Below are 27,184 nucleotides of genomic sequence, written 5' to 3' on the forward strand. Positions count from 1 at the left end.
TTGTTGGAAAAAATTATCCGCATATTTAGAGTGAGTTAAATGGATCCCAAGTGTAAGAACAATTGCTTCAAATGCAATCTGGCTAAAGAAACCCTAGAGTTGATTCCAAGGCCACTTTTGCCTCTTTCAAATTTACAAGGATGATTGATGAAAGAAATTTAGTCAATCTGACTTGCCTTTATGCTCCTGCAAAAAATGTTCTGCCTCCAATGCAGCCATACAACCTGGCAAACAAGACCGGAATTCGAATTAGACATCATCAAGCCTGGTATATAATTGAAGTTATAAAATAAAATCAGCCTCAAGCCCCATCACACAAGGCATTCCATCCACATCCTGTACTTGAAGCAATAGTAGAAGCAAACAACCAACAAATTTTGAGAAAGATGTTTTCAGCATGGCAATTTAGGCCAAAATTTATGCTTCCAGCTGTGTTTTATGTAGTATCTCTCAATAGTCAGGGAAATAAGTCAGATGCTAACATGTTTGGGCTGAAGGTCAGTAGTTTCATATCAAGTCAACCTGTAGTCCTTGCTCGGTACACCATCACCATAAACAGATGGTCCATGTGGCTACACGTCTGTATCTATGTCCCTCGATGTTTCCGAGATGGGCAGATAAAGTATCTGCCAACATTACATGAGGCAATCAGCAACTCACCTGTAGGCTGTAGCCATGAGAAGAGGTTTAAGAGAAGGCAGCCCCAAATGGACATATTATGGCAATTTGAAGTAAAACATCCACCTAAAATTCCCTCCTTGTTAACAAACACCATTCGCATTTTTTGCATTAACTGGTGCTACCTACTAAGTTATCAAGAAAGTAAGCTTCAGAACACAAAACCAAAAGGTATGCCATCTGATTGCAACCCTGGATTACAGCTCATGCTGGGTGTGCATTGCCACACTGGCCTCTTCCCTCTTGGACTCCCTAGTGGGATACGTGAGCCCAATCAATATCCCAGGAAACAATAATGGCATGCAGAGAAGCAATAGTGATTTGTTAGACTTACACCACTCTGCTGCTTCACAAGTCTAGGGCATGCATGTATTGACAATGTGCCTCTTGGCTGGCTGTCACGAGGACGTGGCAGTTATTAACCATGTCACAGAGATGTGGCAACTGCTAACCTTGGTTGTTGGTTTCTTTCCAATGGGGTTTATTTTATTTGTTTTGAGACCCTCTTTTTGAAGTAGCAAACGGTCGGACATTGTATGGCCAATGTGAACGATAGATTCACCCGCAGACGGGAAGTGGTCGGCACTGGAATTCGTACGGTAAGAGGATGTCTAGGCTCAGAGCAAGATCATATAGGTCCCCCTGTCGCACTTAGCAAGTTGGTGGATACTAGGAAGTGAACTCAATTAAGGCGTAAAGTCAAGGTGGGACTACCAACAAAAAGTATCCGGCAGTTGGGCCACATTGCACTTTTGGATGTGGTTCCAATGAGGATAGATGGTTAGAAGACCAGTGGGAGCCCAACGGAAGCATCTCCTAAAATTTAGGAAACTGCTATTTTGGGCCGTGAAATGTGTTCGCGTCATTATCTCCGATATGACTAGGGGAACATTTTACAACTCTGCCGCGAAGTCAACTAGGCAACCGGTCAGGATATTTTTAAGCGACAAACCCGACACGGGAAAATGCTTGAAAATGCGCCAGGTGGCAAATTCTCATGCACTTGCCTCTTGCATAAAAATGGGCGCTGATTCTCAGCCTCACAACTCGAAGTGGCCACAGTAGGTTGCTTCTTGCTCAACCATGATATACATGAACTACCAAGCATGAAACAAAAACCACTTATAGACACTCGCGTGTCAAAACAACTAGCCAATCTGAGTCCGGGGGCACCAATTTATGACGAAGGAAATTTGGAATGGCGGCCTCTACACCAAAACAAACTCCATTGCGCCACAAGGGAAATGAGATGAGGGCACCACCTAGTCTTGGAAGCGTGGACTAGGACCGCTACACAAAGAGAGAGAGAGAGAGAGAGAGAGAGAGAGAGAGAGAGGTTCGATGGCTACCCTCTCAACCACCTTGAGCCTTCTTGCTAGTAGTAGTTGGAGTGCATCACCATATGTAGCCTCTTGCCAATACCGCACCCCATTGATGTGTAGCTCCCCCTCCAAAAACTTGTTAATACCCGAGTTTGAGAGTGCTTTCACCACCTGAAGTCGAGGCTTCAAAGGAAGTGTCTTCACACTAGCCACAAAGCATTCAACACAATTTTTTGACCTAGGGACTTGATGACTACAAGATTTTCTTTGAAGCAAAGAAGGGTGTGTGTAGTTAACTCTCTTTACCCGCATATGTGCCGTTTGTCGATACAGACGCTTCTTTTCTCGAGCTTCTTGGGGAGACCATAGTGGAAGTCTCGGAGAATTTGATGGATCTTCCTTCATAGGATTGATAGAGCGCTGCTTGAGAACTCCTGATGCTAGGAGTGATGCCCTGCACACTACACACTGCTCTCTCTCTCCCCTACGTGCAGTTATGTGATGCCCCACAAGAGGGCTCCTCATTTGACTGATGTACAGCTGTGTGGGTTCATGCTTTCGTGCTGAGGCAAGAGCCTCCTTGAGCAGGAACAGGGGTAGCTAGCTGCTACTCCAAAGCAAGCACTGGTGAAGGTCATAACCTCACCATACAGGTGCAAAATCAGCGCTGTGTATGCGCTGTAATTTGATTGTTTTTCAGCCATACGGACGCCAGGACACTTGGGAATCGTGCCCCACAGGCAGAGGACGATAAGGGGACTGTTTGGGGCTGAAAACAGGGCAAAAACCAGTAAATACAGCATGCTGAATTTACTGTTTTTGGGCAGGAATCAAAGGGTACACGCCAGTGCAGGTGAGTTCTAGCAAGGGAATTGGTTTCGCGCAAGTTTTGGGGCTGTTATGCTGCCGAAATTTGGCCAAATCAAATAGTGTCTAGGTGGATACACGTGAAGGATTCTCAGAACCTTACCTTGTAATTACCCTCCTAAAGAATAAAGAAATACCAAAAGGGGCGCCAATTTTGGGGCCTACAGGTTGTCAGCGTCTGCTCGGAGCATTCTAGCTTCCGAGCCGTGTGTGTGAATAAGTGTTAATTCCCGTTACAGGTCTCCTTTGCAAAGTGCTCTGTGTGTGTGTGTTTAAAGTAAAGAATTTCGGGCGAAAGCCAACACCTACCGCCCTACGGGCTGGTTACACTGGCCACCTTTTGCATATGGATTTAGACTGCACTTTCCGGCCGCCCACCTTGTTTGGGAGCCCTCATATTTCATATATTTCTTGTTGGGTCGTGGGAGATTTTTCCAAGGTTTGCCCTACCTCCCCTTGGGCACCTATTTATGGGTGCCAAGGGGGTACCCACTTCCATCATTTGGTCATTGCGTATTGGGTCTTCTGCTCGTGGTAGCCATGGTGTAACAAACTTGGGAAAACCCAAGTCAAGATTCTGTCGCGACAAAGCAGAGATTCACTTCAAAACGCTTCACAAATTTAAGCGTCGATACGGCCCGGCGTAGTTCCGTGCCAAGAGATATTGGCCCCAAAGACTGGCGCCCCTTTCGCTAGTTCTTTTATATTAATCTTTGAGCAAAAGTATACTTCCTGCGGGTGCTCGCTCTCAGACTTTACGTCCAGATGCTCTGATGAGTGAGTCCCCCTTGGGTCACTTATAAAGATTTACAAGGTTACTAAAAGCAGAGCCCCAAAAGCATTAAACTCAAAAGGAATGAGCTCCAAAAACAACTTATCAAAAATCTACCGGTAAAAAGCACCAGCGCTGAGTGCGGAAATCCGTACAAACAGGCTACATCAACAGCAATTAAAACGCGAAAAAATCCGTACACTGCCACGTCAACGAATCAACACATGCCACATCAACTGCCACGTCAACAATCCGTATTGCATGTCCACGTCAACAAGGCTTATTTGTAACAAACGGCTGACGTGTCAGCCTAAAGAATGGAGCCAACTTACAAATGTGGCCGAGGGGCCTAAACCCTAATTTCTGCTAGAAACCCTAACTGCTGAAACCCTAATTCTGGAAACTCTAACCCTAAAACTTGCAAACCTTGATTCTAGAAACCCTAACCCTAAAACTACAAAAACCCTAGCCTAGCCCTAAGGGCAACAGGCGGATTTCCGTGATTTACGTTGGCTGATGACGTGGCAAGCTGTACGGATTTCCATGATTTACATTGGTAGCTTTTGGCATTGCTTTTCGGACCAGATGCTTTTAAGTTTGAAGGCTTTTCACTGTAATTGCTTTTGAGGCCAAGGACCTTTAAACATGAGGTTAGGGCTCATTCTCTGGCATGCTTCCTGGCGAAGGTGCAGAGTCTGGAGTACCGGCTTGTACTTTGATGATGCAATATAAGGAAATACCGAAAGGGGCGCCAAGGTTTGGGGCCAATACTCTCTGGGGTGGAATTCTGCCACTCTCTCTCTCTCTCTCTCTCTCTCTCTCTCTCTCTCTCTCTCTCTCTCTCTCTTCAGTTGTTATTGAAGTGCTAAAAGTCTGTTAAGTCTGTTCTTTTCTATTGGCACGTGGTGCTCGCCTTGTGACAGTGGTATCAAAGCATCAGGCGTGCGCTTTTCTGAAAGCATATCGGTCCTACAAAAGAGAAGATAGAGGTATTGATGGAATTTTATTGGAGAGATCTTGGCCCTTCAACCCGGACTTATCAATATTGCACTTCCACCCTTACTTCATCGCGCATCGGGCGCACTCCCGTCTTCACCGCAATGTCTTACAGGGCATAAGCCAATTAAGATCACTTGCAAGAGAAGGATCCAAATTTGTTTCAAGTCACTGTTTTTTTTTCTCAGACGTAGTGCCATGCAGATGTTGATGTCTACAGCTACCAAGCAGCATACTCCAAGTATTTGGCAAGCTTTCAAGAAAATTTTTGCCCGAAGTTATATGGTTTTTTATATCTTCCTTCGGAGTGCAACTTCTAGCAGAGTGGGGTATCCTGAAATGCTTGCCATGGAAACCCTAGCAAATTATAACTTGAAATTTTCTCAACATCTCTCAGTAGATGTCTCTTCACAAGAAGAAGACCTTGGAGGTCAGGTACGATTGTTATGTCTTGCGACTAACATCACCGCCAGACGAACACTGTCTGTCCAAGAGCTAATGGACCATGTTGTGGTTGTCTACGACCTTATGGAAGGAACCTAAGCATGCTGTGGTTGTCTACAACCTTATGGAAGGAACCTAACCCTAATTTTTGGCGCAGGTTTCAGGATGGAAAAGTCAGTCGACTTTTTGAGCTCGATTGATGTCGAGATTGCTTTTTTAATTTGAAATCTGTTTGAGAACTTGTTTGGTGATCCTGTTTGGAATTTGTTTGAAACGGATGGTTTCTGTTTTGAATCTGTTTTGGTGCCGATCTGAATTGTTTGACTCTCGTTTTAATACTGGTTTCAACGATTGGTGATTTTACTCTCGGGTGGAGTAGTGAGAAAAGATGTTTGAGAATGCTTGTTCATAGTCATGGCCCGGACCCTTGTGGTTATTTGCGGGGGGAGTATTGAATGATTGAAAAGTGTTGTTTTTACTCATGGCCCGGACCCTCGTGGTTATTTAAGGGGGGAGTATTGTTGTTGTTACTCATGGCCCGGACCCTTGTGGTTATTTACGGGGGGAGTATTGTTGTTACTCATGGCCCGGACCTGGATGGTTATGCGAGGGGAGTATTAAGAAGTCTGAGCAGTGGTTACTCTCAGCACCTCCAAACGACGAAGGCTGCGGTCTGGGGAGCGTTTGGTTGTAAAAGGCCTCTATATCTCATGGCCCGAACCTTTTTAGGTTATTTGCGGGAGGAGTGATGAGGGAGTCGTTGAACAGCTCATGGTCCAGACCTGGATGGTTATTTGCGAGGGGAGTGTTCATCAGCGGCTTTATGTTTCTATGTCTTGTAATATGCATATGTAAGCAATTGTGTTGCATTGTGATGTGCCAACTACTTTATATTCCTAATTGGATGAGATTGCCTGGGTATGTAATTTTAGTGCATCAAGACACACGTGGAAGATCAGTATGGTCTGGGTGTGATGGCTAATTTTACTACGCCGGAATATCAAGAGTTCTGATCTAGACGAAAGGAGAAGCTGTCACAAAGTGATGACGTGGCTACCAACAACAGAAACCCTAATTTTTGCCAAAAACCCTAAAAATCTTGCAAACCCTAATTTCTACCAAAAACCCTAATTTTTGGAAACCCTAACCGGCGGCCATGCCACGTGGCAACAATGTACGGATTTTACGGAGGTGAAAAAAAGCTCGGCTAGCGACGCAATCATGCTGCTTTTTCTCCACACGAATGGCCAAGGAGAGGGAACAAAGATGATCTGCTTTATTTTTAATGAACATTGAAAACCCTAAAGAGGGTTTGAGAGAGATAGATTCTGCTTTATTTTTTATGCTTTTGGGGCTCTGCTTTTGGGCATCCCTTGTTGTAACCGGCCTGTTCAATCCAAAAAGGGCGGTAGACTTTACTTTAAACCTTGATTTTGCTTTCACCCATTATTAGTCGTCTATTTTACCTGTACTTTCAAGACACAACAAAGGGGAGAGGAATACAGGCTGCTAGATTGCACCTGTATGAGTAGACGGACACCAGATTGGCCCCTAACTTAGGCGCCCCTTTCGGTATTTCTTTATTGTTCAAAAGAGGGAATAAACGCTGTGGTTCCCTACAAGCTGCCCCGCACAAACTCGGCTGAATTTCCACTGTTCCAGCCCGATTTCAGTAGCATAGCTGTACTAGGACACTTCACAGTCAGTATTCCCACGCATTGAATGACTTTCCCAACGCATACGGGCACTTTGCAAAACCTGGCGAGAATCTACAGCACGCTGAATTCTCTGTTTTCAGCCTTGAAAATGCGCCAGATCACCTGTACAGCGGTCCCCTTGCGTCCCCGAACCTCCTGGGGGTATTAGGGTCTGTTTAGGGCCAAAACCCTAAACCTGCAAAAATACACAGCAGGCTGTAATTCACTGTTTCGGGCTCCGTTTCGCGTGCCGGTCGCATCCGTAGCAAGTCCTCGAGCTCCCGCACCTGTAGGGCTACTTGCCCTTTGAATCGGACGAGATTTTTGGCGTGAAACCTCTCCGAATTCATTTGTACCTGCGGGGGGATTAGCCGCTAGCTAATCCAGTACCTGTGCAAGAGGCTCTTGCCTCGGCAATCGCGCATGAACCCACACAACTGTACATTGGTCAAATGAAGAGCCCACTAGAGGGGCATAACATACTGCCAAAGGGGAGAGAGAGGGCAGTGCGTAGCGTGCAGGGCATCACTCCTGGCACCGCACTGTGCATAAGAGGGAAAGCAAGCACTCCATAGCTCTTAACCTGTGACAAATCTGAAAATGAGGCTCTCCCCCTCCTAAATTCAGCGCCACTTCTTGTTGCATGAGGCAAGTGCACCAGAAGGTGCCACTTGGCACATTTATAAGCATTTTCCCGTTTCGGGGTTGCCGTCTAAAAATATCCCAACCGGTTGCCCAGTTGACTTCACGGCAGAGTAAGAAAATGTTCCCCTTGTCATTCCGGAGGTAATGACGCCAACACATTTTCAAGTCCCAAAATAGCAGTTCCTTAAATTTTAGGAGATGCTGCCATTGTATCTTTCTAGGTCATCCGACCCTCTTTGTACACTGCGGCCACATCCAGAACTGAAATGTAGCCTCTGTAGCAAAGGATTCCACTTTGGCTAGTCAATGACCCCACTTGGCTAACCATAGTCCTTGTCCAACCTTGGTGCTCTCTTGCCCTCAGGCCTAGACTCCCTCTGAACAGTTCCACACTAGCTATGCAATGCAGGGCAGTTAGATTTCCCGAGGGGTGTTTCCAAAAAGTGAAAGTAAATAGATAATAAGAAAGAAATCAACAAAAAGGATAGATAGTAGTCACACGCTGGTGACATACCCCCCTCTTGAAATCTCAAACGTCCTCGTTTGCATCTATGTCATACATGCTTACTGTCAACATTGATGTATTCAACACCTGTCGACACATATACAACACATACATGCTCATTGTCAACCCTGGTGTATTCAACACCTCGTCGACTCATGTATTGCCTGCGTGTGAACCCTGTCCCAATGACATAGTGGTAGCTGCGCATTGTGCCATTGCTTTGAGTCACTAACTTTCCAATGACAAAATGGTAGCTGCACATTTTGCCACTGTCTTATAGTACACGTTGGATCCCGTAACACTTTCGAGCATACCCAAACCGACAGTTTAAGAATGCAATTACACATGTACTCTTCAATAGAAGCAATCACTGTATCCTTGACAAACTGACAAGAAATAATCACTTCTATAGCACTAACCAAACTTTTGGACATTCCATAAGAGCAATTGCCAAACTGACAATCTGTACAGCTCTAACATTCATGTAACAGGTATTTCATTTGAGCTCACTTTAAATACCTTTTCAAAGCGTAAAAGCACCCAATCACCAAGTGAATATACCACTTCACGACGGTGACGATCAGCTGCTTTCTTTTGCTTTGCTTGAGTCCTTTCTAAGGCCACTTTGACCTTCTTGTACATTTCATCCATGTCCTGAACATACTTATCTGCTTCAAATATCTTGTCCTTTGTATGCAGTATGGGAGGAACTTTCTTGCCACCTTCAACTATTTCAAAGGGTGCCTTGCCAGTTGATGAATGCACTGTATTATTGTATGCATACTCCACCAATGGCAAATACTGCTCCCACTTTCCTTTATGCTCTGACACATAGCACTTCAGCAAATCTAGGACAGTAGAATTTGCCTCTTCTGACTGCCCATCTGTTTGAGGATGAAATGAGAAGAGAATTTGAGCGTGGTGCCCATATTCTCAAACAAGCCTCTCCAGAACAAACTTGTCATGCGTGGATCACGATCGCTAACAATCGATTGTGGCATGCCATGATACTTGAAAATATTGCTCATAAACAAACGTGCCATCTGATCTGGTTTTATCTTCTTCCTGACAGGAATAAAATGAGCCTGTTTGCTGAATCTGCAAATAATGGTCCAAATACCATCGTTTCCTGTCTGCGTTCTCGGAAGATCAAAGATAAAATCCATAGCAATACTTTCCCATGGTTTATCTGGAATAGGTAGTGGTTGCAATAACCCTGGTGCCTTTTGCCTGTCAAACTTGACCTTTTGGCAAATTAGGCATTCTCTCACAAAGGCATCCACATCCCTTCTCAATGTAGGCCAATAGAAGAATGTCTCAACCGCTTTAACTGTAGCATCGATACCAAGATGCCCTGCATACGGTGGGACATGACTCTCTTCCATAACTTTGCGTCGCAATGGCTTTGTGACACACAATCTGCCATGCATCATCATGAACCCGTCCTTAAGAAGATAGTGTTCATGACGTTGTCCATCCATTAGTTGCTCGAAGACCCTTGCAAAATCTTCATCATTTGCATACTGTTCTCTCATATCATCAAGTTCATGATGATAAGGAATCGACACAGCTGAAATTTGTGGCTTCCTTGACAAGGCATCAGCCACAACGTTCTTCTTGCCTTCCACATGCACAATCTGAAAATGGAACATGGACAAGATATTTGCCCATCGCATATGCTTCTCAGATAACTTTGTCTGTGTCAAGAAGTATCGCAAGGTCTGATGATCCGTTTGGACAACGAAATCTGCACCTAGCAGGTAGTGTTTCCAACTTAAGAGTGCATGAATCACAGCCAGTAACTCTTTCTCATAGACCTGCATGGTCATCTCTGGCCCTTGCAAAATTCTGCTCTCATAGGCTACTACCCTGCCATCTTGCATTAGCACTGCACCAATGCTACTACCACAGGCATCACACTGGACCACAAATGACTTCCTAAGATCTGGCAACACAATGACTGGATCTGAAGTCATCTTTTCCTTTAAGAGATTAAAAGCTGAAATCTCTTTTTGTGTCCATCTAAAGGTGACTGTCTTCTTTTGAAGAGCATGTAAAGGTGAAGCAATCTCAGCGAAATTTCGGATAAACCTTCTGTAATAGGAGCATAGTCCCAAAAAGCTTCGGACATCATGCACCGTCTTCAAATTTGGCCATAACTTGATCGCTTCAACTTTTGCAGGATCCATTCTGACACCATCCTTTGAGACAATGTGTCCCAGAAAGTAAATCTCTTCCAGAAAAAACTCACTTTTCTTTGCATTGATGACCAACCTATGACTGCGTAGCTCTTCGAACACAATGGCCAAGTGATGCCTACGCTCCTCTTCATTCTTTGAGTAGACTATCATGTCATCAAAGAATGTACCAACAAACTGCTGGTGTGGACGGAAAATTCTGTCCATCATCCTATTGAACGTAGCAGGAGCATTTGTGAGACCAAAGGGCATCACTAAAAATTCGTAAAGGCCAAACGTTGTTCTAAAAGCAGTCTTGTGCACATCCTCTGATCTAATGCGGATCTGATGGTACCCACTCTTTAGATCTATCCTGCAAAACATAGCTGCTCCTAATTTGTCCATAATATCATCAATTCTAGGTATAGGGAACCTATTCTTGATGGTATTCTTGTTCAGTGCACGGTAGTCGATGCACATACGCCATGAGCCATCCTTTTTCTGCACCAACACTGGAGAACAGAATGGAGATGAACTGGGCTGAATCAGCCCCTTTTCTAACAACTCCTGTACTTGGCCCATTATTTCTTTCTGTTGAGCCGCACTAACCCTGTACGGAGGCTTATTTGGTGGGCTACTGCCTGGCACCAAATCTATCGCATGGTCCTCGGGTCTCTCTGGCGGTAATTGAGACGGTAATGAATCGGAAAAACGGTCACTATACTGTTGTAAAAACATTGACCTTTCTTTATCTAGCATAAATAAATTTGATTCATCACAATCTGACACTTCATGTGCAAAAACCAAGTACGCAGAAAGATGCTTTTTCATTACAGAAGTAATAGCAGAAGCTGATACAGTGGGAATAGACTCCCCTTTAAGCTTTACATCCAGAATGTGAGTCTTTCCCCTGCTCTGTACAGTGATCTTTTTGTTGTAGGCATCCATGATTCCCTGTACACGAAATAACCAAGGAATACCTAACAACACATCACATCCGTCCAATGGCATGATGTAAAATTCTTCAGCATCTACATAGGACTGGATATGTAGACGCAACTTTCCAATGATGGGTGTCACAGCCTCTGTATGGCCAGGACATGCCAAACCTGCCTCTGCTATATACCCCATCTCTTCAGGTCTGATTCCCAACTTTGAAGCCAATTCTGGGGAAATGAAGTTGGCTTTGGCGCCAAGGTGTTGCCACGTCATCAATTTGTGACATACCCCCTCTTGAAAGAATTGTAATCGCCCTCGATTACGTCTGCAAAACAAACAGAGGCCATAAACTATCTCAATAGACACTGACTCTAAGTACTGACACACTAGACACAACGCATCTAGCACTTGTACAAAGACGACAATCACATCATAGGGCGTCACAGGAAACCACTCGCCATCTCAAGACATCACATGACAAATCACAAAAAAATTTATTCCAAATCTCAGACCATGACTGCCAGCAATGTATTTAGTAACCGCATTTAGATTCATTCCCGACCTCATTGATGCCCGATTAACTAATCCTTATTGCGATCATGTCTACAGAGATTTATGAGACCGAAATGCTACGGTCATTTTGTCTTTCAGTTCTTGCACTCAAACAAGTCAAATGAGAGAGTACAAATCAATCATATTCAATTTCGGGAATTCCGTTTCATAAAGTCATACAACAGAATACTATCAACTCATCAGTATCCCTGAAACCCAAAGGGGACATCGGTGACCTTATTCAATCGAGGTAATCTGTTGACAAAAGAGCGGAGTGACTCCCCTCTTGTGCAAACTCGTTGCACCAGATTCAACCTTGCTGAGTTCGAAGTTCTATCGGAGTAGACTATGCTAAACCGAATGCTTCAAGGTAAAGTTCCAAAATCTGAGGAGGTTCTCCCAAATAGCTCTCCAAAACAAACTCGTGAACCGGGGATCTCTGTCGAAGACTATTGTCTCATGCATGCCATGTAATCGAAATATCTATGTAATGAACAATCTCGCTAAATGGTCGGGCTTGATTGTTTTCTTCACTGGAATGAAGTGAGCTTGCTTGCTAAATCTGTCAATGACAGTCCAAATGCCATCGTGCCCACTCTGTCTTCGAGAGATCAAAGATAAAATCCGTTACTTTCCGAGAGGCGAGTGGGAATGGGTAAAGGTTGTAGTAATCCATGTGCCTTATGCCTGTCAAACTTGACCTTTTGGAATACTAAACAACTGCGAACAAAGTCGTCCACATCCTTCTTGAGTCTCAACCAAAAGAAATAACGCTCCACACCTTTCAAGGTGGTGTCAATGTCGCGGTGACCCGTAAAAGGTGGACAATGGCACTCAATCAAAACCTTTTTGCTCAACGGTTGTGTAACACACAACATCGTTTTCTTCATCAAGTAGCCATCCCGTATGGAATATTCTGCCAATATCTCCCCATTTTGTATGCGAGTGAAAACAACGAAAAAATCTGGGTCGGTGGCATACTGATCAACCAAATCCTCGAAGCTTCTATAATTGATAAGTATCTTCGACAAGAAAAACTCGCTCTTTTTGGCATTGATAACTAATCTATGATCACGTAATGCCTGAAAGACTGTAGCAGATGGTGTTGATGTTCTGTTTCATCCTTGGAGAAAGCAAAAAGTGCCCACAAAAGATCGATGCTCTTGGAAAATCCTATCCATCATTCGGTTGAAAGCCGCTGGAGCATTGATAAGTCCAAAAGGCATCACCAAAAATTCGTATAAGCCAAAGCTTGTCCGAAAGGCTGTCTTGTAGACATCACTCTCTTCTGTAATCAATCAAGGTCATGCATCTTTCATTTTCTAGGGATTCTTTTTCTTTCTATTTTCATTGGTCTTCTAAGTCAAAACTTCATCGATGGTGTAGGTCAAATTCGGAAATTCTCCGAATGTATCGAGAATATCCCCGTTTCGCATGTCCCATTAGTTGTTGTATAGACTCAGACTTTTGTTCAAGGCAATAATCTTGGATCTTTGTAGAGAGTCCGCAGCAGAACCACTCAATCTGTTCTTTAAAAGTGACCTTTTTAAACAAAGAGGTCGGTAGAAAAGAATCCCAAAACCTCTCACAATATGCGTCCAAAGTGTCATCCTTGGTCATCCGAAGATCATTTCAAGCGGTTCTCACATCTCGTTCGTACTCCTGGGTCAACCAAGAAGAAATAAAGAGCCGTTTGAACTTCAACCACTTGGTCGGAGCTTCTTTCCTCAAAAGAAGAGTGGACCACCATGTTCGAGCATTTCCCTTTAAAAATGATGTTGCCCTCCTCATCTTGGAGTGCTCTAAGTAATGCCCTCCAAAGAAGGCTATGTCAAATTGCTGAATGAAAGCCAAAGCCCTTGAGCATCTCGGAACCCAGAAAAGGACTCAAATTTTATTGCTCTGTCTTCTTGCTCTTATCTTGGAGGAAATCATACCGGTTGGCTCTATAAAAGTGTTTCTTCTTTGCATAAAACATGTGGTCGTCGGAGTTCAAATTGTTAGAAGATGACTCCTCCATAGAACTATCAGAAACTGGTTGGAATCTGATCTTCTTTGTCTTTTTCTTGTTCTTTGCAAAGCTTTGTTTCTTGCTTCGCTTCTTGCCCTTTCTGTCCTCCTCGCTCGAGTTGGAAGAGGAAGAGCTAGGAGAACTATCAGAAGAAGAGAGAACTGGATAGTTCTTCAAAACGCACACGCTTCTTTCATTTTCGTCCAGATGCAAAAGAAGATTGACGGCCCAAGTAACCGAGGTAGTCAATCCCCTTCTTGCGCTTCTTCCATTGCTTCTTCAATTGCTTCTTCATGGCTCCTTCGTGTCCAGAAGCTTACTAATTTGCGTCTAGACCACATCATGGAGTTCTTCTTTAGTAAACATCCTCAAAGGAGGCTTCTTGATTGCCGGTTTGATTGATGGCTCGGTGGCTTTCTGCCACTGGGTATGCACTTCAGCCATCGAGTGTTGGGTCAAAAAATTTGTATATTGGGGATCCTTAGCAAACTGAAGCATCTATTTTGTGCACTCGTAAACCTGATGTCGTCATTGCATCTCCATGAGTTCATACTGTGAGGGCCGGGGTGGCCCATACACAGCCTCTGCTAAATCGTTTGAATTTTCCGTATTGCCTCCTCCCGTCTCAGCAGTAGCAGAAGAGGTCGACTGATTCTTTTCGGAATCCATAGGTGCCGCAAGAAGAAGAATCGGATTTCTCAGTTTAAGAGAAATCGGACGTGCTCTGATACCACTGTAACAAACTTGGACACCCCAAGTCTAGATTCAATTGCGACACAAAAGAGATTCACTTCACAATTCAAGAGTCGACAAGGCTTGGCGTAGTTTCGTGCCAAGAGAGATTGGCCCCAAAGACTGGCGCCCCTTTCCGTATTTCTTTTTATACTAATCTTAGAGCAAAGTACAACTCCCGCACGTGCTAGCTCTCACACTCTACGTCCAGATGCTCTGAGAAGTGAGACCCCTGGGGATTTATTTATTTATTGTTACATGGGATACCAAAAGCAGAACCTCAAAAGCATGTAAACTCAAAAGCAACTTGACTCAAAGCTGCTAGTAAAAGCAATCAGCACCAAAAACGAAATTTCCGTACTCTGCCATGTTAGTAAGGTCAACACAAATTTTCCTCGTCTAGTTGCCCAGTCATATACCCTCGATCTTGTGGAGCATTCAAATCAACAAAAGGCACAGACAAGGGTGGCCATGAACTCTCGCCATGCTCGAACACTGGAGGAGGAATAGCATGTTTGTCCTGTGAAGAGGAACCCTCTCCTTGATGTCGTTTGTCTTGTCAGCCATAGTGTAATTCAAGTTTTTGTGCTTCATGTCTTCGTCGCAAACCAATCAAGGCTCACTCTTTTAATAAAAAAGTGATTCTGTCCCGACGACAGAACCATGAAACCGGCCCATAGGCCGGTAGACTTTAAGCTTTCACCCAAATCTTTACTTGAAGAACTTTTCGACACAGACACTTTGCAAATAAACCTGTGATTGGAATTTAGCACTTCAAACGAAAACACGGCTTGGAAGCTAGAGTGCTTCCAAGCAAACAACGACACTCTGTAGGCCCCCAAAGAATGGCGCCCTTTTCGGTATTTCTTTATTCCTATTGCACTTGAGAAAAAAGCTGTAAACTTCTACAAGCTATTCCACTTTTATCGGACTGAAATTCCCCTACTCTCCCCCAATTTCGGCAACATAACCACACTAGAAGTCTCCATTGACAAAAATCCCAAGTAAACCGTGACTTTCCACGCACTTTAGAGCACTTTACAAAACCTGGCGAGAAATTACAGCACGCTGAAATCTCTGTTTTTGGCCTCCAATTTGCACCAAAGCACATGTTCGGTGATTCCCTAGCTTCCCCGAAGCTCGTCGGACCTATAAGCATCAAAACTGGCCAAAACCTAAACCTGCAAAAAATTACAGCTAGCTGCAATTCCTTGTTTTGCGATCCGATTCGCCTCCCGATCACTTTTGTGGGTAGCCCTCGAGCTCTCGCACCTGTAGGGTCACTTGCCCTTTGGATAAGACGAGATTCCTCGCGGGAAATCTCTCTTACCTGTCCTATACAAGCCCGAGGCTCCCCTTGCGTTACCTTGCAGTTTAGGCACGGAACCCTAAACCTGCAAAAAAACACAACAGGCTGTAATTTTCTGTTTCGCATCATTTTTAGCGGAGCATACATGTCTACGCGTGTCTCAGAAGCTCCCCCACGCAATGGGACAGTTCTCCTATAAATTGGACGAGTTTTGACATGAGAAAACTCTCCGTTTTTGCATTCCTTCGCGATGGGATTGTGGATACCTGAACGGGATTAGCAATTAGCTAAACCGGTTCCTGTACAAAAGGCTCTTGCCTTGGCAAACGCGCATAAAATCCCCACAACTGTACATGGTCGTCTGAGAAGCCCAACCAGTGGGGCATTACCATGTGCAAAAGGGAGAGAGAGATACGCGAGAGCAAATAGTCGCGCTACACAAGACAAGGGAGAAGGCAAGCTTTCCATTAAAGTTGTGATCACCTACACCCACTACTCACACACACGCTATGAAGCACACTGTGAGTACCCACCAATTTATAAGTGTTGCATGGGGCCTAAATGACTTTCAACAGAGCCTAGACATCCTTTTACTGCTCGGATTTCAATGCCGAATGGCCCAACCAACTCATGGAGACTTGGCCTTTATTGTTGCGGATGAAACTCTCGGGCCGTCAGCTGTTTCATACTGGCCATACAGTGTCCAACCGTTTGTGACTTCAAAAAGAGGGTCCCAAAAATCAAGGAAAAGAAACCAACAACGAAGTTAGTGGTTGTCAAAGCCTCGTGACAATGGGCCAAGACTGGGTAAGGTTTTCCTTAAAGAGAGCAGCAGAGACTAGATTGACGAGTGCGTATGCAGCCTTGGGAAGATTGGGGAGGATGTTTTCGCAAGTCCAGTTTCAGGAACCCAGAGCTTTGTTTCAGGAACCCGGAACAAAGCTCTGGCTCTTTCATACCTCAGTAGCTTCAGCTATGCTCTATGGGGTTCAGGTTTGGGGACCCTCTGTGGGTCAGGATGGGTGGAGAGGCATGGAGAGGTCCTTGATATCTATGATCTCTCGGCTCATTAGAGCCGAGGCCTCCGTGAAGCACGAGATCGTCAGAGTGGAGTTAGTAGCCCCCCTATGGAGACAGAGACGCTTACTAGATCCGTCTCCTATAAGCACAGCTTATGGGATACTACATGTAACAAACTTGGACACAACAGAGATTCACTTTAATACGATTCACAAAAGACGACACGGCCCGGCATAGTTCCGTGCCAAGAGGTGTTAGCCCCAAAGACTGGTGCCCCTTTCAATATTTCTTTTTATAATAATCTTTGAGCAAAGTACAACTCCCACGAGTGCTCGCTCTCAGACTCTGCATCCAGATGCTCTGCAGAGTTAGCCCCCTTGGGTTCATTATAAAGGTTACAAGGGATGCTAAAAGCAGAGCCCCAAAAGCTTCAAACTCAAAAGCAATTGTTCCCATAAGCAACTGTCTCCAAAAACTGTCAATAAGCAACCAGCATAATTTCTGGAAATCTGTGCATTGCCGCGTCAACATGTCGGCACGTTTTGCGAAGAATGCCACGTCATCAGTCATCCGAATATGTGGGCATCCGTAGTTTGCCACGTCAACCTGTCGACGCATTTATCGGACTTGTGCCACATCAACAGGGTGTGTCCGAGCTACCACATCACTAGTTTGTGACATACCCCTCTTGAAAACAATTGTAATCGCCCCTGATTACGCCTACAAAAACAAACAGAGGCCATAAACTGTCTTAGTAGACACTGATTGTTAGTACCGACGCACTAGACACAACACATCTAGCACATGTACCAATCGACAGTCACATCACCAGACATCACACGACAAATCACATTCAAATTCATTCCAAATCTCAACCATGATTAATTGGCAACGTATTTAGTAATCGCATCTATATCCAATCGGGACCTCACAGATGCCCGATTAACTAATCCTTATTGCAATCATGTCTATAGAGATTTATGAGACCGGTTGTTGCAGTTATTTCGTCTTTCAATTCATGCACTCAAATAACAAGTACAAATCAATCAATATCATGTTCGGGAATTCCAGTTCATAAAGTCATACAGTAGAATACTGTCAGCCCAACAGTATCCCTGAAACCCAAAGGGACATCAATGACTCTACATCAAAATCAAGGTAATCCGTTGACAAAGGAGCGGAGTGACTCCCCTCTTGTGCAAGCCCACTGCACTAGATTCACCCATGTTGAAATCAAGGTTCTATCCGAGTAGACTATGCTAAACTGAATGCTTTAAGGTAAAGTTCCAAAATCTGAGGAGTATGTGCTAGGTCCTCCTCCTTCGTCCACTTCGCATCCAATGCAGGATAGTTCTTGAATTTAACCAAGAACCGCATAATCACTTTACCTTTAATCTTTCTATCTTTATGCGCCAATATCTGTTCTGGAACGAGTATCTCCTCGCTTTCCTCCACTTCGGGTTGTTCATCTGGCTTTTTTGCCACATCAGCAGGGTGTGTCCGGGCTGCCAGGTCACTAGTTTGTGACACCACCAGAGACAAATATGCCACATTGGTCCTCGAGTTGATTTCCACATCATGAAGTTGGGCAATTGCGACGTTCTCTTGGGCATGCCTTGCCACGACAAGAATGATGCGACTCTCCAGGTTCGGAACCGAACCATCACCATGATGCAGAAGGACCAGCCAGTCGTCCTCAAAGTTCGATTGTTCGAACAAAACCTCGAATGAACTCTACTTGTTTTTCTTTATAGCTAGAAAGTATTGTTTGAAAATTTGTTTGAAATGGATAGTATTTGTTTTGAACTTGTCTTGGTGCCGATTTGAATTGTTTGACTCTAGTTTTGATACTGATTTCAATGATTGGTGATTTTACTCCCAGGTGGAGTAGTGAGAAATGATGTTTGAGAATGCTTGTTCATACTCATGGCCCGGGCCCTTGTGGTTATTCGCTGAGGGGAGTATTGAATGATTGAAAAGTGTTGTTGCAACTCCTGGCCCGGACCTGGATGGTTATGCGGGAGGAGTATTAAGAAGTCTGAGCAGTGGTTACTCTCAGCACCTCCAAATGATGCAGGCTGCGGTCTGGGGGCGTTTGGTTGTAAAGGTCTCTATATCTCTCAGCTCGGACCTTTTTAGGTTATGCGGGAGGAGTGATGAGGGAGTCGTTGAATATCTCCCAGCCCGGACCTTGTTAGGTTATGCGGGAGGAGTGTTCATCGCGGTTTTATGTTTCTATGTCTTGTAACATGCATATGTGAGTATTTGTGTTGCATTGTGATGTGCCAACCACTGAATATTCTTAATTGGATGAGATTGCATGGGTATGTAATTTTAATGCATCAAGACACTCGTGGAAGATCAATGCGGTCTGGGTGTGATGGCTAATTTTACTACGCCGGAATATCAAGTGTTTCGATCTGGATGAAAGGAGAAGCCCACTCCTTGATCAAAAGAGCCGAAGGAGAAGCTAACTCCTTAACAAAAAGAGCAAACTCAGAAAAAAAAATTGCTAGCTCGAGTTGTTTTGCAGATATGATGTAATCGCGGACGAATACTCTCTTTCAAGGAAGGGAGATGTCACAAACTGCTGATGTGTCATAGCCCTGAAGAATGGAGCCAACTTGCAGATGTCAACCGAGGGGCCTAAACCCTAAGAAGAACAAGTCCTACCAACTTATGGGGACCCCGTCCGATGGGGCCCCAAGTGACATAAAGAATTAAAATAAAGCAGGATCCACACACACAAATCCGGAAATTGCGTTGACATGATGACGTGGCAGAACTATACAGATTTCCACGTTTCACGCTGACAATGCTAATGTAGCATATTTTCGCAAAACGCACTAACAGTGTTGACCTGGCCAACTTTTTGGCATTGCTTTTGGAGCAGAAGCTTTTGAGTTAAAAGGCTTTTCATGTAAACTGCTTTTCATAGGCCAAGGGTCTTTAAATATGTGCTAAGGGCTCATTCTCTGGCATGCTTCTTGGAGAAGGTGCAGAGTCTGGAGAACCGGCTTGTACAGTATTGATGCAATATAAAGAAATAACGAAAGGGGCGCCAAGGTTTGGGCCAATACTCTCTGGGGTGGAATTCCGGCACTTCGTGACATCTCTCTCTCTCTCTCTCTCTCTCTCTCTCTCTCTCTCTCTCTCTCTCCAGTTGTTATTGAATTGTTAAAAGTCTGTTCAATCTTTTCTTTTCTATTGGCACGTGGTGGCCGTCTTGTGACATTTGATGCGTCATAGGATGGGTGACATAGAGCATCGCAGAGGAGATTGTACCGTAAGTTCGGTAGGAAAGAACTAGGTGTCACAAACTGTTGACGTGTCAAAGCCCTGAAGAAGGGAGCCAACTTGCAGATGTCGTCGAGGGGCCTAAACCCTAAGAAGAACAAGTAACAAAAGAAGAAGTCCTATCAACATATGGGGACCCCGTTCGATGGGGCCCCAAGAGACATCAAGGAATTAAAATAAAGCAAGACCCACAAAGGCTTGCGACAAAACCTGATAACATGATAGCTATACGGAGGTTCCGAAAATTCTATTGATTACTGACGTGGCAGAACTGTACCGATTTCCACTTTTTACGCTGGCAATGTTGACGTGGCAGGACTGTACGGATTTCCGCTTTTTACGCTGGCAGCTTTTTGGCATTGCTTTTGGACCAAAAGCTTTTGAGTTTGAAGGCTTTTCATGTAAACTGCTTTTGGGGCCTAGGGCCTTTAAATATGTGCTAAGGGCTCATTCTCTGGCATGCTTCATGGAGAAGGTGCAAAGTCTGGAGTACCGGTTTGTACAAGAGAAGGATCCAAGATTTGTTTCGAGCTGCTATTTTTCTCAAAGCCAGTGCCATGCAGATGTTGTAGCTAATTTTAGTGCATCAAGACACCAATAGAAGATCGGTATGGTCTGGGTGTGATGGCTAATTTTACTACGCAAGAATATCAAGAGTTCCGATTTGGACGAAAGGAGAAGCTAACTCCTTGATCAAAAGAGCCGAAAGAAGAAGCTAACTCCTTAACAAAAAGAGCAAACTGATTGTCCCTCGGAATGACCCTCGGAAATTTTTGCGCTAGCTTGAGTTGTTTTGCAAATATGTTGTAATCGCGGACGATGGCTCTCTTTCAACAAGGGGAGATGTCACAAATTGTTGACGTGTCAAAGCCCTGAAGAAGGGAGCCAACTTGCAGATGTCGGCCGAGGGGCCTAAACACTAAGAAGAACAAGTAACAGAAGAAGAAGTCCTACCAACTTATGGGGACTCCATCCGATGGGGCCCCAAGAGACATCAAGGAATTAAAATAAAGAATGATCCACAAAGGCTTGCGACAAAACCTGATGACGTGGCAACTGTACGGAGGTTCCGGAAATTCCGTTGATTGCTGACGTGACATAATTGTACGGATTTCCGCTTTTTACGCTAGGAATGTTGACGTGGCAGAACTGTACGAATTTCAGCTTTTTATGCTAGCAGCTTTTTGGCATTGCTTTTGGACCAGAAGCTTTTGAGTTTGAAGGCTTTTCATGTAAACTGCTTTTGGGGCCTCGGGCCTTTAAATATGTGTTAAGGGCTCATTCTCTGGCATGCTTCCTGGAGAAGGTGCAGAGTCTAGAGTATCGGCTTGTACAGTGTTATTGCAATATAAAGAAATACTGAAAGGGGCACCAAGGTTTGGGGGCCAAAACTCTCTGGGGTGGAATTCCGCCACTCCGTGTCGCGTGTCGTCTCTCTCTCTCTCTCTCTCTCTCTCTCTCTCTCTCTCTCTCTCTCTCTCTCTCTCTCTCTCTCTCTCTCTCTCTCTCTCTCTCTCTCAGTTCAATTGTTATTGAAGTGCTAAAAGTCTGTTCAGTCTGTTCTTTTCTATTGGCACATGGTGCCCGCCTTGTGACACTAGGTGATGGGTATTCCTGATGCGTCACAAGGTGGGTGAATCGGAAAGGGAATATCCATAGTCAGAAGGAAATTCCGAACTATGTCAGAATTGTGCACAAGGAAGAGCAAGCACTTGAATGAAGATGGGTTCAGAGGAAACTTTGAGGAAATACAATTGCTTTATGAGAAAGCAGGTTGCTTTTCGGAAAAGCAGATGCTTTCCCGGGAGGAAGTCTATGTCTGCATTGCAATTGTGCATGCGATTGCATCCAAGGACGCCTGGGAAGTGCTGTATAAGCATTGTTTTAACTTATAAGGTTTTATTGAGTTTTTGGGCAGGTTCATACCATTTTTAAGATAGACCATTCGACCACTTAATACGTGGCCAGCCACCCTTAAAATAAATCACACAAAAAAACCAGCGCTGCCTTTTAGCAGCAACGTACTCTCTCTCTCTCTAGCGCAGCCCAAGCGATCTCTCTTTCCCTCTCTTTGGTGCCCCGCTCCCTCCCCTATTCGTGCCAGGCGAGGTCACCCCTATTCTTGCCGGTTGCTAGGAGCATAAAAGCAGCCTCTCTCTCTCACATTGGGGAGGAAGAAAACAGTCCATGCTGGCAAAAAGGGGATGCTGCTGCAGAATTTCAGCGGTGTAGATGATGCCGCCGGTGAGTCCCATGGCTGCCCCGAGTGTACCAAATGTCGCCAAGACCATGTAGTCAGGTACCATCGTGAAGAAGCACCTACGAAGATCGAACCCATCGCGACAAGCTGCTGTGTTTTTCTCTGTTTTCAGACCATAAACGATGAGGACAGGGCTGATTTAAGACAGGGAACCCAAGAGCACACCTCTTCTGTGTGTAGGATTGGAAGAGACGCTTCTCTGTGACAAGAACTCTCTCGGGGAATTGTTTTTCAAGAACCGAATTGCATTTCAAGCGCCCAAGCTTTGAAGGTAATGTTTTTGATGTTGTGATCACTGAGTATTTGTTTGCACCTGTACTTCCTCTTCGTGAGGGAGTAGGAGCAGAGGAAGGCATAAGCCTCTGCAAGAGAAAAGCGCTCTGAGGAACTAGAGCCAGATTAGCCCAAGGGTTTTGTGCCTGAGATTTGTTTGCACGTGTACTTCCTCTTCGTGAGGGAGTAGGAGCAGAGGAAGGCAAAAGCCTCTGCAAAATAAAAGCGCTCAAAGGAACTAGAGCCAGATTAGCCCAAGGGTTTTGTGCTTGAGATTGGGAAGTAGATTCACAAATCTGAGAGTGATAAAGTCTCGAGTTGGGATCAGGAACTTGAGATTCCCAAGGAGGACTTCGTGTCCAAGAAAGCAGAGTTGTTCTACAAGAAGAAAACTTTGGGATTAGAGTCGAAAAAAGGGTTGCAGGGATGCCATTCCCGGAGTCTGAAAGGTGAGATCCGGAGGCGAGAACTTAGATTCTTGAGGATTCAGAATAAGGAACGGAAGTTCTTAGGAATAGGGCTTTGCCCTAAGGATGGAAGTTGAGGCTTCCAGGAACCATCAAGTCTTATTCTAGAACGAACGTGGTAGTGCGTTCGGTTCAAGTGCTTGTATAGACTTCTCCTCAATAATAAAGATACTATTACGAGGAGGGGGGACGAGCCCATCTTCTAGTCCCCAATACTGTGTGGATCTTCTCACTCTTTTTCTCTCTATCTCTCTATTTCTCTCTATACCCTCTGGCTTCAATATTAAGTGATAAATTATATTTATCCGAGTACATTCTATATTGCTATGCGCTCCTGTTTGTGATAGCTAACATGCTGATGTGGCAACCTGTACAGATTTCCGCGATTTGTGCTGCTCACGTGGCAATTGTACAGATTTCCATAAATCACGTTGGCATCTGTCACGAGGACGTGGCAATTGCTAACTTGAGTTGTTGGTCTCTTTCTGATGATTTTTGTTTAATTTTTGGGACCCTGCAAATGGTCGAACATTGCATCGCCAATGTGAAACGGCCAACGGCCAAGAGTTTCACCCGCAATCAGGAATGGCAAGTCGCCATGAGATGGTTGGGCCTGTCAGCATTGGAATCCGAGCAGTAAGAGGGTGTCTAGGCTGAGTTCAAAGTCATTTAGGCCCCTCGCAACACTTATAAGTTGGTGGGTACTAGAAAATTAACTCAAAAGAGGCATAAGGGACACATGGCGACTCCAGATCATTCTGTCAAAATCTGCATGAAGAGGGGCCGCCCAAATTGAGAGAGGAGGCTGATTTTGTTCATTAAATGCTACTATGTGTGTGAGTAGTGGGTACAGGTGACCACAGCTTTGATGGAAACCTTGCCTTCTCTCTTGCTCTATGTAGCGCGACGATTTGCTCTCGCGCATCTCTCTCTCCCCTTTGCACATATGGTAATGCCCCACTAGTTGGGCTTCTCAAATGACAATGTACAGTTCGGGGGGTTTGTGCGCATTTGCCAAGGCAAGAGCCTTCTATACAGATCCGAAGGCGAGAACAGTTAATCCCCTTAAGGTACGCACAGTTCCATCGCAAAGGAATGCGAAAACAAAGAGTTTTCTCGCATGAAAACTCGTCCGATTTGAAAGGGAACTGTCCCATTGCGTGCAGGAGCACCTGAGACACGCGTAGGCATGCTCACTCCGCTCGAAACGGTCCAAAACAGAGAATTACAGCCTACTTGTGTTTTTCTGCAGGTTTAGGGTTTTGCACCTAAACTACAGGGAATCGCCAAGGGAGCCTCGGAAAGGCCTTGGGATGCGTGTACAGGGCAATAGGCACCTAACAATGGCAAAACAGAAAATTACAACATGCTGAAATTGACTTGCACCTCACTAGAAATCTTCCATACCGCAAGGGAAAGTGTCCTTGACGTGTTTTTTTGACCTACAGGGATATTTGCGTCGTTATGCTGGCAAAATTGGGTCAAAAACCTGCAATTACAGCCATGGACAGGTTTGGACAGCTTGGTGAGGGTTAGCTGGAAGCGTTCCGATCGTTCATTTGTCAGGGGAGCCTCGGGAAAGCATTAGGTGCTTGTACAAGACAATTTAGAGAGATTTCCCGCGAGGAATCTCGTTAAATTCAAGGGGCAAGTGACCCTACAAGTGCGAGAGCTCGAGGGCTACCCAGAAAAGTGATAGGCACGCGGATCGGAGCACAAAACACGGAATTCAACGAGCTGCAGTTTCTCGCCAAGATTTGCAAAGAGCTCTAAAGTGCGTGGAACGTCTATGTTTATTTGGGATTTTGTCCCTGGAGACTTCTCTCTCTCTCTCTCTCTCTCTCTCTCTCTCTCTCTCTCTCTCTCTCTCTCTCTCTCAAGGTTAAAGGATACATGAGAGTGACTCTTGTGACTTCTACACACTTATTGTGGCTTGTGAGCATTTTGGGTGGCTCTACATAAGTTTCAGTCATGTAATAGTTTGTACACTAAGTTAATTTTCTAATTTTAAAAAAAAATCTCTTTCTTGACCGTTTCGACCTAAATCGAAACTCCAAAACTTCAGTTTTTCTATGTTTAATTCTGCCATTTCCGTTTCTTGTGGTGAGTATGTGAAGGTACCACAATCCTCAAGGCTCAAAATCATCTCTGGCACAATTAAAGGTTTGTTGAGGAAGGACCTGAGACAACATTCCCTAAAATTCGGTGGTAATCCGGTGTATATTTAAGAACACGAAAAGAGTAGCATGTGCCATGCCCACCTCAACCTTCTACATGACCCTCATATAAGGCAATATCATCAAAACGAGTCTCAAATAACCAAGAGTCTATTCCTTGCTTCCACGAGTCCTTTCTCGTTCTAGGACAGGAGCCTCATTTCTGACATAGGTCCTATTAAGTGATTGTTCTCGTTTACCTAGGGTTGCAACACCATTGAATAATTCTATTAATTGTAATTGTGAAAGTCCATCTGAACATTATCCAAAATAGTAAAATACTTGAATCCTTTTCCTTGTCCAAGTTATAATGATTGTTCATATTGGTCACGATCTCTTTGTCGATTTCATTTACCCTATCCTTGGGAAGTGACCATGTTTATGGTGAAAAGGTTTCAACACTAGAATTCTCAATCTCCAAGACTTTCCAATGCTTGGCATAGGCAAGAAAGAGAATCAATTTTAAAATTCCTACGGACTTTGGTATTCTCTCCTTTAAGGAGGATCTCTTGAAAAAATGTATATCCTTGCATGAAAGGGGGGGGAAGGAGCAACAGCATTAAAAATGCATGGAGCAATTTCATTTAAGCTATTCAGCGCAATGCTGAGCAGGATATATTCAATGTGTAAAACCCTCTCTTTTTACACCTGGACTGCAGGACCTGAATTTATAAACTGCAAATCGTAAGCCCTAGCACTCTCTTGTTAAACTTAGGACTCCAGGATCTAAGGTGACGGGCTGCTTTTAGAAGTCTTAGTCAGAAATCGATTGAACAAACTTCAGACAGGAGATATGCACCTTACATTAAGGTGCCTTGGCTGCTCTAAAGGGGTAAACCAAAATTTTAGCATCACGGTCATAAATTCATGGCCATAAACTTTCATCTCCTAGCCAATGCAAACACACTGTTAAAAAAATGCAATCAAGGCAAAGACATGGCATACCTGTGCCAGCTGAAGTGATTGCCTGCCTCCATTTCTTGTCCTGCACATCACCAGCAGCAAAAACTCCTGACACACTTGTCTGTGTGGTACCTGGTTTTGTGATAATGTAGCCCTCTGCATCAGTCTCTAATTGCCCATCTAAGAACTTGGTAGCTGGCTCATGCCCAATGGCAAAGAAGAGTCCAGACACATCCACAAGAGAGCTCTCGCCAGTCAGGACATTCTTCACTCGAATGCCCCCTACAAGACCTTTGGTGTTGCCAACTGCCTCTGTGACAACAGAATTCCAAAGCACTTTGATTTTTGGATTCTCGGCAACCCTCTTCTGCATTATCTTGCTTGCACGAAAAGCATCTCGTCGATGTATGATATAAACTACAGAGCCAAATTTTGTTAAGAAAATGGCCTCTTCCATGGCAGAATCACCGCCTCCTATCACAGCCAATGGTCTACTGCGAAAAATGGGAGCTGCACCATCACATACAGCACATGCAGAGATGCCCTTGTTCCAAAACCCTTCTTCACTTTCATCTGCACCTTTGAAGTTCAGCCGCTTGGCAACAGCACCTGTGGCAATAAGCAGTGTGTCTGCCTCTACTTCTCTCTCCTCAGTGTGGACTTTGAAGGGACGCTTAGAGAGATCAACACGTTCAACTGTTTCAGAGAAAATCTTGGTTCCAAATCGCAAGCTTTGCTGTCTGAACTTCTCTGTAAGGTCAAGCCCAGTTATGCCTTCAGGAAATCCGGGAAAATTCTCAACATCTGTGGTTGTGGTGAGCTGCCCACCTGCCGCTATGCCATTGGCCATCCACCCTTCAAAGAGAATGGGACTAAGCTCAGCACGGGCAGCATAGATCGCAGCTGTGTGTGCAGCAGGACCGGAGCCAATGATACAGAAAGCAGTCTGCAACTTTTGATTGCTCTCCACCATGGTGGCTATGGCGCCAAGAGAATCGCAACGCGAACCACCCCTTCTCCTGCCGGAGAGAGAAACCCTCGCCCTCGAAAACAACGAGCGCCCGGCGATGATGCACATAAAGAGAGAGAGAGAGAGAGAGAG

General features: G+C 44.6%; 1 protein-coding gene across 1 annotated transcript; it reads right to left on the bottom strand.

Annotated features, from left to right (window-relative positions):
* Positions 1-27,184, bottom strand: LOC147440233 (thioredoxin reductase NTRB-like). The gene is made up of 2 exons (XM_086530007.1): positions 26,125-27,184; positions 1-224 (listed from the first exon to the last, which is right to left on the bottom strand). The coding sequence occupies exons 1-2, from the start codon at positions 27,158-27,160 to the stop codon at positions 163-165; spliced, it is 1,098 nt and encodes a 365-aa protein (XP_086386133.1). The 5' UTR covers positions 27,161-27,184; the 3' UTR covers positions 1-162.

This window comes from Adiantum capillus-veneris, chromosome 15 (assembly GCF_014529385.1).
Source record: "Adiantum capillus-veneris isolate H3 chromosome 15, ASM1452938v2, whole genome shotgun sequence".
Taxonomy (NCBI): Eukaryota; Viridiplantae; Streptophyta; class Polypodiopsida; order Polypodiales; family Pteridaceae; genus Adiantum; species Adiantum capillus-veneris.

Bases quoted from the DNA above. Each gene is read 5' to 3' on its own strand.
- LOC147440233 (XM_086530007.1), bottom strand. From the start codon at position 27,160: ATGTGCATCATCGCCGGGCGCTCGTTGTTTTCGAGGGCGAGGGTTTCT. The intron at 225-26,124 runs GTATGCCATGTC...CTTGTTTGCCAG, and splicing joins AATCACTTCAGCTGGCACAG to GTTGTATGGCTGCATTGGAG.